This window comes from Sceloporus undulatus, chromosome 1 (assembly GCF_019175285.1).
Source record: "Sceloporus undulatus isolate JIND9_A2432 ecotype Alabama chromosome 1, SceUnd_v1.1, whole genome shotgun sequence".
Taxonomy (NCBI): Eukaryota; Metazoa; Chordata; class Lepidosauria; order Squamata; family Phrynosomatidae; genus Sceloporus; species Sceloporus undulatus.
Window position 1 is genome coordinate 292,345,132 of NC_056522.1, and position 15,521 is coordinate 292,360,652.

General features: G+C 39.6%; 1 protein-coding gene across 1 annotated transcript in view; it reads right to left on the minus strand.

Annotated features, from left to right (window-relative positions):
* SLC6A5 (solute carrier family 6 member 5) overlaps window positions 1-15,521 on the minus strand; it is a 99,119-nt gene that overhangs the window by 38,443 nt on the left and 45,155 nt on the right. Inside the window, exons 10-12 of the mRNA XM_042446330.1 lie at window positions 12,133-12,257; window positions 3,370-3,482; window positions 1,753-1,884 (exon numbers count right to left, since the gene is read on the minus strand). Coding sequence (XP_042302264.1) covers window positions 1,753-1,884; window positions 3,370-3,482; window positions 12,133-12,257 — 370 coding nt within the window. The remainder of the gene's footprint in view (window positions 1-1,752; window positions 1,885-3,369; window positions 3,483-12,132; window positions 12,258-15,521) is intronic.

Consider the following 15,521-nt stretch of genomic DNA (forward strand, 5'->3'; position numbering starts at 1 on the left):
TAAGTCCAGAGAGGGTGAGAAGAATGGGTTGAAGATTTGAAATCAAGGGGGATTAGATAAACCAATCACAAACTGGCATAACTGAGGGATCCAATTTTGGGTCTAGTAGAAGAATGAGGAGCTTCACAGCCAATCCTGCCACCACTGGTAAAATGGACATTATCACATGGGAGGAATGTCTCTCAACTTCAAAAGAAAGGAAAGTAGGGCCAGTTCGGAAATGAATGTAAGTACGTGGATGGTTATCACACCACATAAGAACACAGCACACATTCCAAAGCCAAAGTAGTGCAAATGCAAAGGAAATTATATGAGTACGTAACCTTCATAGTCTAGAATTCAAATTAGCATCCCTGCACAGGCACAGTAAGGGCAGAATCGGATCATGAGCTTTTTACACTTCCGGTGGGGCTTGCTTCTGGTTACTGTGGTTTTGCCTTGTTTCACATTATTTGTTCATTCATTACCCTTTATTTCATGTTATTTAGGCAATTCATGTTATTTGTTCATTCATTACCCTTCATTTCACATTATTATGCAATTCACATTACTTGTACATTCATTACCCCTTATTTCTCATTATTTAGGCAATTCATCAATTCAAAATCAGTCCAAAGCAACCTTGTACTTGTTTTGAACATTGGATTATGACTCTAGAAAGCAGGGATCGAATCCCACTGGGTGACCTGGTGCAAGTCACACTCTCTCAGCCTCCTCACAAAATGGCAATGGCAAACCCCATCTGAATAAACCTGCCAAGAAAAGCCAGTGACAGGGTCGCAAGAGAGAAAGAGAGAGCCCTGGCCAATCCCTTCCCTCCAGTTGCAGAAGATGAGTTTGCAAAGAGACGGAGAGGGCGGAGAGGCGGAGAGGGAGGCAGTGTGTATGTGTCTCTGTGGGGAAGGCTGCTTCATCCCCAAAACAGCTCCAGAACTCTGAGAAGAACTTTGCGAGGCTGAGAGAAAAGCCCCTCACACCCCTCCAGGAGGGACAGACAGAGGAAAGGCAGACTTTGGTGCCGGCCTTTTAACTTTTGGGGGAGGCCAGAGCATTTCCCCCCCTCTGGGCAGCATAATCGTCTTCACTTTTCCTGCCCCTTTGCTCCCAGAGGGAGCAGCCAGGGAACATAGAAGAGAAAACTGCAGCCAGCAAAGGAGCTTGGGAATTGTAGCCTGATTTGAAGGCAATCCAAGGGCAATAGAGACATGTGTTCCATATCTAAAAAATTCGTATTGAACGCAACTTTGGAGTGGAACAGGATTTGTAAATTCTATATTTTCCTGAATTTACACATCTCTCGGTTGACCCTGGACTGGGTTCGAATTGACTTAGCATTGCCTTTGATTGTGTGTGAAAACCTCTTGCGCAAAAATGTGAAACCCCATGATTGCACCCGCGATCACACTGCACTGACCTTCCAATTTCCCCCATGTGATAATGTCCAGTGCCATATTTCAGGGATTACTGACAAACACCAAACACATGGCACTCAGTACAGTAATGTAGTGTACCTAAGGCCTTCAGGGGGGACATAGTCCTCATACTTGCAGAAGCACATCCCTGCCCCCATGCTAACCCTACCAGTACGTAGAGGAGGAGGTTAGATTGCTATGAAAATCTGCTTTGAAATTTCACTTTAAACAACACACTTTTTTTAAAAAGAGAATAGTCTGATGGAGCTATAACTATTTACTATATCCATTGGAAGAAAACATAGCCCATTATATTGTTATGTTAAGAAAATACTTTTACCTGAGTGATCATAGGAAAGCCCATGATGAAAAAGGCAACACAGCATCCAAGAGTGAACAGAGGCTTGTGAGTACGTAAGTACTTCGGAAACTCATCTGAAACTGATGTCACTATTGTCTCAATAGTGGCAAACTGAGGAATATCAAAGACAACAAATAAATAAAAAATACATGTAGCAAAACAAATTTTATTTGGAAATGGCATTTCTAATACTTTTGTTAAAGCCAGAAAAGAGAGGCTTTAGTATGTAGTCCCTTTGGAGATTATCTAGTTCACTCTTCAACTTTAAGAAAGGGTCATCCTTTAACAAAACCATCCTTGTCTTTAAGATGTAACCCCATACCATTCAACATATGCATTTTTGTGTGAAAAAGACAATCAAGAATAAGACCTTGCCAGTCTACATAAGAGAAGGAAATCATTTTGAAAAGTATCAGATAGGTCAGTACATTAACTTCATGAAAAGATGAAAAAATGGGGTGAAAAGAAGAAAAGTTATTGATTAGTTTGATTGAAACAGCTTTACACATAGGACTTTATCACAAAAGAAGCATTCCTCCACAGTAAGCCAAAGTGTTGTGGAGAAATTAATATGTGTAGAAAAATACATGGCTTTTTGGCTGAGAATATCCTTTCCTTTCCCTACTTCTTTCCAACTAGCATCTCTAAAAAAGCAAAAAAGGGAGAGGGCCAAAGCTCAGTGGTGGAAAACTGCTTTGCACACAAAAGATATGTTGTTTGAAACCCTGGGGAGCCACTGTTAGTCACCTTAAGTAGATAATAAGGGGCACATGGTCCAACTCAGTATAAGGCAGCTTCCTAATAATATGCCTTTCTCCATACCTAACAATGACATCATTTGCAGGTAACATTAATCTATGTATTACATTTTTTTTTAAAAAAACCAACAGGACTCCAAGCTCCAGGATCTTAATATCTGCTGTAAATTGTGAAGCCTAATCCCAATAACATCAACTGTTCACTGAATACTCCCTGATTCTCCCTACAAAACTGATTCTCCTTTATTTTCCTCTATCTTCTCTGTTCTTGGAGATTTCAGCTTCTAAGACTGTAATTCATTTCATCAGCAGGTGGCTAACTACTCGTTTTTAATTGACTCTTTCTAGGAGCCACCCTGGATCCTATTCTGGGAGAAAAGCAGCAGACAAATGAAATAAACAAATCCAGCTTCTCTTAAACTGGCACGTTTGATCCAACTGCTTTCTGGTGGTGGGGATTTTTGTAGTTCCATATTGCTTTATCCCTAGCCTGTACTGAAAATTCAGGAATACATCTGGTCACAGTATGTGAATCACCTTCCCTACAGGTCTGAGTGATTAACTTCTAGCTCTTTCCCCACTGTCAGCTAGACAGTTCACTTGAATTTAGTAATTTCACTTTGTATGGGCCCTGCTGCTACCTATTAGTGTACAAAGGCCAATTCTGGTACTGTGTTAACCTCAAAATTAATGTTGGCTCCAGCAAACCTATGTACATATCCCTCCCATTAATGCCCATCCAGAACTCTATCCTGCAACCTGTTGAATTACAGTTTTAATCCAAGGAATACTGTCCTCCAATGAACTACAGGGAAGTAGATGAAAAACAAGAATTTACCATGGTGTCCAAGCCAAGTGTTAGGAGCATCAAAAAGAAGATTATAGCCCAAAACGGTGAAAGAGGAAGTCGGGTTAAAGCTTCAGGATATACTACAAAGGCAATTCCAGGACCTGGAAGTGAGAACACAAGAAACAGATATTGTTATGTTGATCTGTAATAATACTAAATAATTACAAATTAGCTTAAGAAAGAACTACAGATAAGAAAAGGGAATCCATGGTGTCAACACTGTAGCAGTTTGGGAAAGTGCCAGCTTCTGTCTTCTTTAGTCAAACAGAATACAGTTGTATCCACTTTGATTTAAGGATGACAAAAATAGAAACATACTTCCTGCTTTCCAGGCTCATCTCTGTATCAAATGGCCACTGAATATATGATGCTCAAAATGTTGCAGTAACAACTCTTGGAAAACTAGTTTGGGGGGGGGGACAGCAAAGGGATAATGAAGGTCATTCTTATAGGAGCAAAGACTTTGCTACATATATTGAATTTAAAAATGCAAATAGATAAGTATAGGGGTGAGATGAATATTTTAAAGGTATTCTTGCTATACTGCAGTGCGTCTTAGCATCATGCCTATGTAATCCTATTCTATTGGTTCTAAACCAGGGTGGGCAACTGTGGTGAGTTTAGGAGCCAGTTTTCTGGCCCACGATCCTACAATGGCTACACAGACTGCCCAAAATATCCCTAACATGGAAGTGCTAGAAGCCAATTTCTGATTGTGAAAAACTGAGGGTTTTTTTAATGCTAAACACTGCAGGAGGAGGTTACAACCTATTTAATGGGGGAACTATCACTCTTGCAACCCATTCACAAGCACACAATTATAGCACTACAATTCCATTTTAAAATGCCATGAAAACATCCTATGGAATCCTAGGATTTGAAGTTTGATGAGGCACTAGAGGGGCTCTATGGCTGACAATTCTGAATACCCTTCCCCAAAATGCCATTTCCAGGATTCCATGAGATGGAACCTTTGCCTTATAATTGTGTAGTGTGGAAGGCTCCTTGGAAGCTTCAAAGAGAAGTCATTCATCTTTTTTTCTTTGGCCAGAAAAAGGGTAACCTAACAAGTCAGTGTAGAAGGGGGGGGGGGTTCAAGGGCTGCAAAAACAGCCATGGATTCTGCATGTAGTTATAGGGCAACAGTTTGTCCACCCTATCCCAAAATTGGCATAGAAAGTTGGTCCCTGAAACTGTTTTTAAGATGAGGAGCTCAACATTGGCAGGGAGGTTGTTATTAATTTTGCCTGCTTGCTGACACTCACAGGGGGAGAGCGAATTATTTCCCCCATCCATTATCCTTCAAATACTGTATCCTTAAATATGCACAAGCACAGTGTGTGCTTAGAATTGTCCTCCATGTGTTCAGAGAAGCTTACTCTGGAATAGGTGTGCATGGGCTAGATTTCAAGTCAGTTTTTGCTATTCCAGGGTGGACTCAATGACAATAATTGTCTTAATATTTCTTTATGTGTGATCATTTAGTACATTTCTGATTAATAACTCCTGAGGATAATAAACTACATAGGAATACGATAATCCAATTTTTCAAGATCACTTCAGTAGAGGCTCAGCTGCCTTCTGCAGGATAGTCTTGTAACAGCTCAAGCAATTCACTTGTCTCTTTCCAAGTCCATTCAGAGAAAAGACAATTTCTTTCTGATCTATAATTCTTCTTCTCTGCCCCTTTACATCTTACTTGCTACATGCAGATCTCTCTCTACCACCACCATTTGTTTTGTGCTAGGCTATGATGTAGCAGTGCTAGCCATTTCATCAGCAAGACAGCTAATTTTAATATGTACTTTGCAAAATGTTTGGGATATCCTTGACAAGCACTAAAAAAGATTGCTAGTGGAAAATATTTTTATTGGTGTGATGTTATGCAAGCAGCTCTCTTTAAAACCTGCTGTTAACTGGCAGTTTTTCTGGGCAAAAAGGCTTAGGGGACCTTATATATTCATGAGCATGCTCTTTCATCTTTTGATTAAAGATTTCTTCTTGACTACTATAGATAAGAAGGCTGTTTGCACTAGTGTTTTGCATTTGAAAATTAAATTTAGGAATCAAAATAATGAGTTCCTAGAATTCATCTTACCCTCTGGGAAAAATTAATTGCAGAAAATGAAATTGCAAATCTCACTTGATTGGGATTCTCTAAATTTATCTCATGGGCAGGTGAGAGTTATGGTCATCAAGAGTAAGATATATATTTGAGCAATTACTAGATTCATAACTATGTATGTGAGTAAAACCAGACACTCTTCCTATCTGCAGAGTAACTCAACATTTGAGCGACAGGAACAGTTATCATATGGCCACTGACATGTTTGGAGACAAAGCAGAATCCTCTTGTCATTAACAGAATGTGAAAAAAACAAACCATTATCTCACATTTGTCCTTTCCACTTCTATTTTGTGGTACTTCTCTTCTGCAAACTGCTGAAGTCTTTTGGCTGTGCAGCCTTGTCTCATGGCCACATTAGAGAGAAACACTTAACTCCTTTAAAAAAAGGAAACCCATAGTATTTTTTCCTTCCCTCCCCTTTACCCATGAAGCCACAGCAATGTCTTTCTGAGCCCTGTCTTTGATGTTATCCTTCCAATTTTGATTTATTTCTTCAGTTCTTGCCCTTAGGGAAATGCCAATATACTTCTGTTTTAAATGTGTGGTTCTTATTTTGCCATATTGCTATAAAGTCATGCTAGTTATAAATATATAATGTCATTTGTTTCATTTATATGATTTGGGCCCAGGCTACTGAAGGACCATATATACCAATGTGAGAAGCTCTAAGATTTTCAGTGGAGGCCTTTATTGATAGCTGCTCCCAGACTTTGGAATTCCTTCCTTAAGGAACCTGCGATGGATCCCTTTTTGCTCTCCTTCTGCTGACAAGTAAATTTTTTCCTACCCTGGCAGACACTGAGGAACTCATTCTGATGGGCTTTTAACAGAGCTGTTTTGTTGATTTGTTATATTTAACATATGAATTTTAAATGGTTAAAACTGTAGATTAATAGTTTTTTAATTACTGTGTGTGTCTGTAAGTGCGTGTGTGCATGCATGCATTTATTGATATTTTTATATGCTTTTAATCAGTTCTGGCTTTGATAATTTGTAAGTTACCTTGTGTCCCATTATTGGGGAAAATGTAGGCTATAAATGATTTATTAATATCATTATCATTATTTAAACTATAAGGTGGCTTACATTACATTTAAAATGTAACAAAATGGAGAAAAGGGATAAAACTATCTCTGTCTCTGTGACTGTATCCATATCTATTATATTGAATATTGAACATGAACATTCTATAAGGAGGGCCACCAAAATGGTGAAAGGTCTGGCAGCTTAAAAGACAAATGAGATTTTTATAGGCTGAATCAACAGAAGTAATGTGTCTAAATCAAGGAAAAGAATAGTGCCACTCTATTTTACTTTAGTCAGGCCTCTCCTGGAATACTGTGTCCAATTTTGGGCACCACAATTCAAAAAGGATGCTGACAAGTAGGAGCCTGTCCAGAGGAGGGCCAGCAAAATGGTGAAGAATCTGGAAACCATGCTTGTTGAGGAAAGACTTAGGGCTGGGTATGTTTAGCCTGGAGAAGAGATGATTAAGAGGTGATATGATAGCTCTGCTTAAGTATTTGAAGGGATGTCACATTGAGAATGGAGCCAGCTTCTTTTCTGCTGCTCCAGAGACTAGAACATGGACCAATGGATACAAGCTACAGGAAAAAGAGATTCCAACCTAAACATTAAGAGGAAGATCCAGTAAGAGCTGTTTGACAGTGGAACACACTCCCTCCGAGTGTGGTAGAGTCTTTTTCTTTAGAAGTCTTTAAACAGAGACTGGATGGCCATCTGTCGGGGATGCTTTGGTTGTGAGTTCCTGCATGGGAACGGATTGGACTGGATGACTCTTGTGGTCTCTTCCAACTCTATGATTCCATGATTTGGAATGAAATAACTGATTGTACACAAAAACAGTCCAATTTATGCTGTAAAACCGTTTAGTGTAATACAGTCTGCCCTTCCCTTACACAGGGGATCCATTCTGGACGGACACACTTCACATAAGTGGAATTTCATGTATGCTTGAGCCCCATTGGAAATAATGGGGCTCATGCACGTGACGGCATGCAGTGCATGTGCCATTACCCCTTCCAGACATGTCCAGTGCGCACTTCCAGTGTATGCTGGAGTCCGCATTAGGTGCACCCGTGTATAACACAAGCACACTGTAATACTTTCTATACAATAACTGTACAAAATTTTAGTATCTTTGTTGAACACTAGACCATATATCTCCACCAAATGAAACTGCCAGAATCTGCAGCCAGTAGATAGAGTGTTTGTCTAAAGTGTTTGTCTAATCCCATTCTTCCATTCTGTGAAAATGCATGACTTGCATTGCCCAGATTATGAAACATCCAACAGAGGTCACGTTGGTCATGGAAAACAAAGCATGCCCCCAAATGGCAGTTCCCTCGGCAACCACAGACAGCGTGTTTTTCCAAAGGTGTTTTATGAGAAGCTAAAGGTGTATTACCAAGCCTAAGCCTTTCATATTTAAATAACATCAATAGTGTGTTATAACAGAAGTGCACAGATGTTGGAACAGAAAGAGAGCCAGCATGGCGTAGTGGTCTGAGCACTGAACTGTGACTATAGATCAGGGTTTGTAAACCCACTGGGGCAAGTCCCATTCTTCCAGCCTCAGAGGATGGCAATGGCAAACACCCTCTGAAGAAACATGCCAATAAAACCCCATTATACATTCACTTTAGGGTGTCATAAATCAGATAAAACTTGAAGGCTCATAGCAGCAGAAATAAAAGAAGCTGAGGCTACTTTACACTTGAGCATATGGGCCTCAGTTTACTTGATACATATTCTTATGGGAGATCTTTAAGATAAAATGCTTCACTTCTGATTATGATGTATGTTTTCTAAATGTTTTAGATGTGCTAAATGTTTTAGCTATTTTATTGAATTAATAATAATGTCAGTGTTTTATTGACTGTATTTTATATCTGTACTGTGTTAATTTGTTGATGTAATCTGGCCTCGATCCACAGGGAGAGGTGGGAAAATACAAATAAAAATTATTATTATTATTATTATTATTATTATTATTATTATTATTATTAACCTATTCCAATAGTCTGGGTGATTGCAGCTAAGGGGAGAGAGAATGGTTTTAAGTAAAATAAAAATATAAATACTACTTAAGAACAATTGGTCCGGTTACCAAATAGAATAAAAATATGGAAAGCACATATTCATGGTGGAAGAGATCAAGGAAAGGAAGTCCCACAGGCTGTTGATGGTCCACAACCATTATTATCTTAGAAAACCCAACATTTGGCCTTGTCACAAATTGGCATTCTTCAGGGTCTGGGCCTTCTTCTGGGTCCCAAGACCACAACATAATAAAGGTAATTTTATTCATTTTACAATAGCCCCTGAAGAAAGCCAATTTGTGACGAGGCTGAAACACATTGGGATTTTTCAAATAATAAAATCTGTGGACCAACAACAGCACATGGGACTTCATCTCCTTCAGTTACTGAATAGAAAATGTTATTATTCAAAAGGACATTGAGAAACTGGAATGTGTCCAAAGGAGGGTGACCAAAATGGTGAAGGGTCTGGAAACCATGCTCTATGAGGAACGACTTAGGGAGCTAGGGATGTTTAGCCTGGAAAAAAGAAGGTTAAGAGGTGATATGATAGCCCTGTTTAAATATTTGAAGGGATGTCATATTGAGGAGGGAGCAGGCTTGTTTTCTATAGCTCCAGAGAACAAGACCCGGAACAATGGATACAAGCTGCAGGAAAAGAGATTCCACCTCAGCATTAGGAGGAACTTCCTGACAGTAGGGACTGTTCAACAGTGGAACACACTCCCTCCGAGTGCAGTGGAGTCTCCTTCCTTAGAGGTTTTTAAACAGAGGCTGGATGGCCATCTGTCGAGGATGCTTTGATTGAGAGTTCCTGCAAGGCAGGGGGTTGGACTGGATGTCCCTTGTGGTCTCTTCCAACTCTACGATTCTATGATTCTATGATTAAGCTAAATAGAGTCATGATGTGAGATGGACAGATTTAGTAGTTCAATGATTCCATGTGTGACCAACTATTCTACTTCTGAATTTCTGGGTTATGGCAGTTTCGAGAGCAAATGGCAGCTGCAACATTCAGATTTCAGGCCCTCAAACAATTGGACTACATTCAGATGGCACCTGCTGTTCAGTTTTGGATTGTGTGGCAAGAAGCTCAGGGGAAGCGAAGATATTTGCAAGTCTCCCACAGTCCTCAGATATTCCAATTTAAACTGAACAAGCAGTGTTTCAACTGAATGTTCAGTTATAGAAGGATCCTATTGTTTATGACACCTAAGATCAAACATCAATCAAATAAGACACTCAGATAGGACCACAGCAGATATCTGACAGTAAGCACCTCACAGTCCTGAGATGGCTTGGAAAGGCACAATTCCCAGTATTACATTTTCTGAATTCCATTCCTTTGAATTCCTTTGTGAAAGCCCAAATGTAAAATGCTCTCAAAAGATGAAATGCTTTCTTTGGCATCATGGTATATTAGGTCTTCCTTGGTACTTTTTTCCTCTCCTTTTTTACAAATATAAAATGAAAAAAACAATGAAATATCCTTTAAATATGAGGCATTTAACAGATGAGCGAATATGTTGTGCTTTGAGTGTGGGTCTAGGACTCTGGGAGACCAGGGTTTGAGTCTTTATTCAGCCATGGAAACCCACTAGGTAACCTTGGGCAAATCACACTCTCTCATCCTCAGAGTAAGGCAATGGGAAATCTCTTCTGAATAAATATTGCCAAGATTACCCCATGATAGGATCACCATTATATAGTCTGAGTTAATTTGTCTGAGTTAATTTGAAGTCACATAATGACAGCATTAAATGGGTGCAAGCAATAATACTGCAGATTCCAGCCAGGTTGTTTCTTTTTTTGAATTCAAGGTCTAATTTGGGAAGATTTAGGTTAGCTCTAATTTATTTTTAAGCTTTTCCATACTACTACAAGTAGCAGACATCATTCCCATTCTATCCACTAATTCTGAAATTCTATAGCATTCCAAGAAAACTCAGATTCAGATGGGTCACTGATCACTCCATTTTAGGAGAGTGCTTGATTCCCACCTCTTTACTTTTCTGACCTGAGGACATCAACAGTTGAAGATAGCATGCCTACTTCTTAAGAAGCAGGCAGCATCTTAGATTCTTTCAAGAGGGCACTTAAGACAGATCACTTCCAGCAAGCTTATCCACCTGGTCTGTTGTAATATCATCATTATATCACTGGACAAATTGTTGCATTACCACCACTTGATGGACCTAGTTCTATATTAACTGTACTATTTTATTGATGTATTTAAATGTATTTTAAATGTATTTTATTCTGATGTATTTTTTTAACTGGTTGTAATCCCACCTCGATCCATTTGGGAGAGGTGGGAAAATATAAATAAACCATTATTATTATCATTATTATTATCTCCTGCAGTGTATAATCCATAATCATGACAGCCCTGTTCTAATTTTCCTATTGAAAGCATACTCTGCTTTTCCTGACACAACTCAGCTTTCTCTAACATTACTTTGAACAACTAGCAAGTTGTGCAATCTGCTGTAGTCACCTTCCCTGGGCATCAGGCAAAGTCAGGACAACATCACAACAAAGGGGCAAACCACACAGGCATAATACACTGGATTGGGGGTGGAGTGGGGGCATGGCATTTAGACACATGCCCTGACAATGCCCCCAAGCCAGCATCATCCCACACATCTGACCAGATGGTGGGCAGCTCTTTGGTGCTCTGGTAGTGCAGCATTCATATGTAGCACACTGCAAGAGCACAGAAAAGCTGTGGTGGTGGCTGAAAGGGCACCCTTTTGCTGGCTCAAAAGGGAGTGGCATTTTGCTGTCTATTTTTGAGCCAGCAAATAGCCAGATCGGGGTGTGGTGTGCAGTTGCTGCAGCCCCAGTCTGGCATTCAAAGGGGTGGTGTCAAGCCACTCCTTCAGGGCCATTTGTACTTGCACTAAATATCCCTGCCAAGATACAAAATAATGTGAACCAGAAGATAGATGTTTTGCCCATGGTGGTTATGATTAAAATATTACACTGGTTGGGATAAAGCAGAAAGAAAGGCAATGACAAAGAATACAATATTGAATACAAAGTATTCAGATTATCTAGGCATTTATTGTACTAATCCAAATTCATGACAAAGCTATGGCTACCAATGCTTCTTCAGAATATGACATAATACAGGCAGAACAGTGTATTACCCAAACAGCTTAGTTCCAGCTACTGTAAGTAGGAGCATGAGACATGGCTCACTGAAAGTAAGGATTTCAGACTTATGTGTTATTATCAATACAATTCATGCCAAGCTCCATAACCAGGATAATGTTAAATATTACTAGACTTGGGAAGCAGAAGATAACATAGGAAGAACCTCAACCTGACTTCATATGTTCATAAGTATACTAGAGAATGATCTGAATCCATATGATGTCTTGTTTTTAAACAAAGTATGGTGGTAGTTTATCTGTTAGTACCTGGAAGTGGTACCATTTTGGCTGCAACCTATGTATCTTCAAGTTGCCTTGCACAGACATCAAACAAACACAATTATACAATTTTGTAAAAATTGATAACTAGATTTGCATTTAAAAAAAAACCAAGCAGCCATACCTTGGTCTGCAACATCTTCAATGTCAACTTTAAGCTCATTCGCCATGAATCCAATAACTGAAAAAATGACAAAGCCTGCAAATATACTAGTGGCACTGTTGGTGCAAGTTACTATCAAGGTGTCCCTGAAGAAATAGGAGGAAATAATAGACATTTTAGATGTGTGAACAAGCAAAGTGGATATGACTGTTTATACTAGATGTATCAATGAAAACTTATTAATGGTGACATGACAAGGCACACTAGATACAGTACAAGAAACTATAGCTATTTTAATAAGCTATATCTCTCTCCCCTTTCATAGATGATTGATAAACTGCATTTTAACCAACTCTGTTACTATCACACAACATATAAATAACAAATAACCTAGGTAAAACTTCTATTACAGAGGCGTTAGCTGTAAAATAGTATTGTAAAGATAGCAGCAATAAAATGAAAAATGCTTTCAGCATAATAATCTAAGACTTTTACCATGTGGAAAATGATAGCTGTGATTCTAGCACACTCTATGTTTATTGCCATATATATCCTTGGTGTACTTAATTGCACACTGCAGTTACAGTCTCATACATGCCCTTAGGATGAGAGGCTTTATGCCAGCTGATGAAAAGAGACCTACTGGTTTATAAGTATGCACAAAGTTGTCAAATGGCTAGTGTGTTATTTCTGAATGTGACAATCCCAGGTTAAAAAGGCTAGTCAACTATGGAAATCACAGTTTAAGTCAATCTCTCAATCTCTCTTTCTCATATTATTCATAGGGTTGCTTCAGGGACAAACAGCTCCTCCTAAGTGCTGGAGGGAGGGTGAGATACAAACCTAATAAACAAATAACAGCTGAAAGAAATGTATCATGTGCATAGAATTTTGATTTACAATATTTTAAGAACGAGGAAAGATGTATCAAAGAAGAATATTACATTAGAACAAGCTATGAGTTATCCTGAAGTAACCACTAAGCTCCTGAAGTAATATCCTTGAAGAAATCAGTCAGAGGATGAACAAAAAAATCTGTCTATATAAGTGTTACATCCTTGTGCCTTCTCAGTAGGATGGTAATTCCACAGCACTTCAGTATTTAATGAAAGCACTCTGCTTCATCTGAATTATCCCTCCAGTACTATCTCTCTGGCCCAGATACAACCAGCGTCACCTGGGTTAGAAACACATACACCCCCATGCCTTTTCATTTTCAATCTGCTTTCACTTCCTTACCAATATTATTTTTCTTCCTTGTTAGTTATTCCTCCCTCTTTAAATGCTCATTCAATTTTTTCCTCTCCTAGCTCTCTTCCCCACTTTAGCAGGCATCAGCAATGTTACTGTCCCTCAGAGTTGCCATCTTCTAGTCCCCTAAATGCATATTATTTGTTCTTTATGGAAAGCATGTAGTGAATCATAAAAATGCTGATCACCATTGACACATACCATTATTTTCCCACTCAGAAGCTTTATACATAGGAAACAGAAGGATGGGGTTTATTTTCATCTTTTCATATAATGCAAGGAATTTAGGGTATTTTATGAATGTGTAACCCCTTTTCTTTTTAACTCTTCATGGAGTTCATGTGCTTTGTGCAGGAGAGGCACATATTCAGCCTGTACAGTTTCCCCACATATATCATCTATTCAGTAGGCAGCTAGATTACATTGAAATATAACCTGTGCTGTGGAAACAGTGAGAAAGGCCAGAGGTTTAAATAGCCACATCTTCTGGTGCTCTGAATCCTGGTACTTGACATCTAGTGGCTTTTTCACACTTCCCTCTGTCCCATCATAATCTCACTAGTTTAACAGAAGCATACCAGTTTTACATCATTTTTTAAATCACATGTTCTCTGCATTAATACTTTAGTGCTACTTTGGTGATCCATGGTCATGCTATCTGATTTCTGCACTGCCACCTTAATGCCACCCTCTGGCCTCTGAATGTGCTCTGCCAAAAAGAAATTTGAGTCTCTCCTCAGGAGCAGGATACTGCCATTTCATCTCTGGCTGGAAGAGGGGTGGGTGAGCAGGGAAAAGCCAGCTCCTCCCCTCCACACACAAAAGAACATGAGAGTCTATCATGAAGAAAAGACTGCCATTTCTTCTTTCACTGGTGGATGGGCATAGAGAACCCCATCCTCTGCCAAAGAAAAAATGAGAATGTCTCATCACGAGCAGAAGACTGTCATTCCTTCTTTGGCAGGTGGGTGGGGATAGGGAGAAGCCAGCTACACCCCTCTGTCCACCAAAGAAGACATGGAATAGTGAAGGGGGAGGGAGACACTGATGGTACATGGCTGCCCAATATCAGAACTGCCTGTCACACCTGAGGAATAGTGCTACAGTAGTACATTTGGGAGCTTATTGTTGGGTTTCCCCCATCAATGACAAGGTGCACTCTCACAGAACTTGTAGGGCAAGCCAGCAATGAGATGGAGACTCTGAACGTTACCACACAGGGCTCCTGGGACAGCCTCAAAATGGAAAGGAAGGGAATAGAATGGGGGATGCATTTTACCGCACACAAGGAAGTCCCTCACTCATTCCATTCCCCTCTCTTCTGTTCCAGAGGGAGCGATTTTGAGAACTGTCTGAACAGTTCTCAAAAATCGCCCCCTATGGAACGGATTGGGAACGGAAGAGAGAGGAACGGAACGAGTGAGGGACTTCTGTGTGCGGTAAAATGCATCCCCCACTCGTTCCTGGCCCCTTCCATTCCGTTCTGAGGCTGTACCGCGGAGGTCCTGTGCAGTAAGGTCCAGTGTTATATGATGTCACCAAAGGCATTATTATCTACCCTTAATGGTGGTATAAAAGCTGCATGTGATAAAGTCCTCTGTGTCACCTTACTAGGTGATTCAATGTGGTTTAGCAAACTACAAACAAACATGAATTAATTAAAATTAATCAATTTTTAAAACAAAAATAAACCTGTGATACAAATCCTCTGAGTTTCTCCAGTTTGCAAACAAGTTTCAGAGATTTAGGTTTCAAGGGCATGGATATTCTTTCTTCCTCTTTTATTATTACAGTTAACAGATGGACACCTAGCAAAAATATTTATATTGCCTTTAACCTAAAAGAAGTGCATTGAGCCAATATTCTAATGCTTTGTATGAAAATGACTCCAATTCATATTATGCAATGATTAATTCTGTTAAATTGGGGGACAGGTTATTCAGCAGCCTGTGAATGCACTTCTCTGTCAGGGGTGGGTAACTGGAAAGCTAGCAGGCTGCATTGTTCCCCCAGGAGATCTTGAAGGACCACACCATCAAAATGCTCCTGCAAAAAAATAACCTAAAGAATTGACCCAAAATACCCTAAAACAAACTCTATGAGGCATGGGGTCCAGGGTCATCACTAGGGTGTGTGGGAGATATAACCTGCATGGGGTG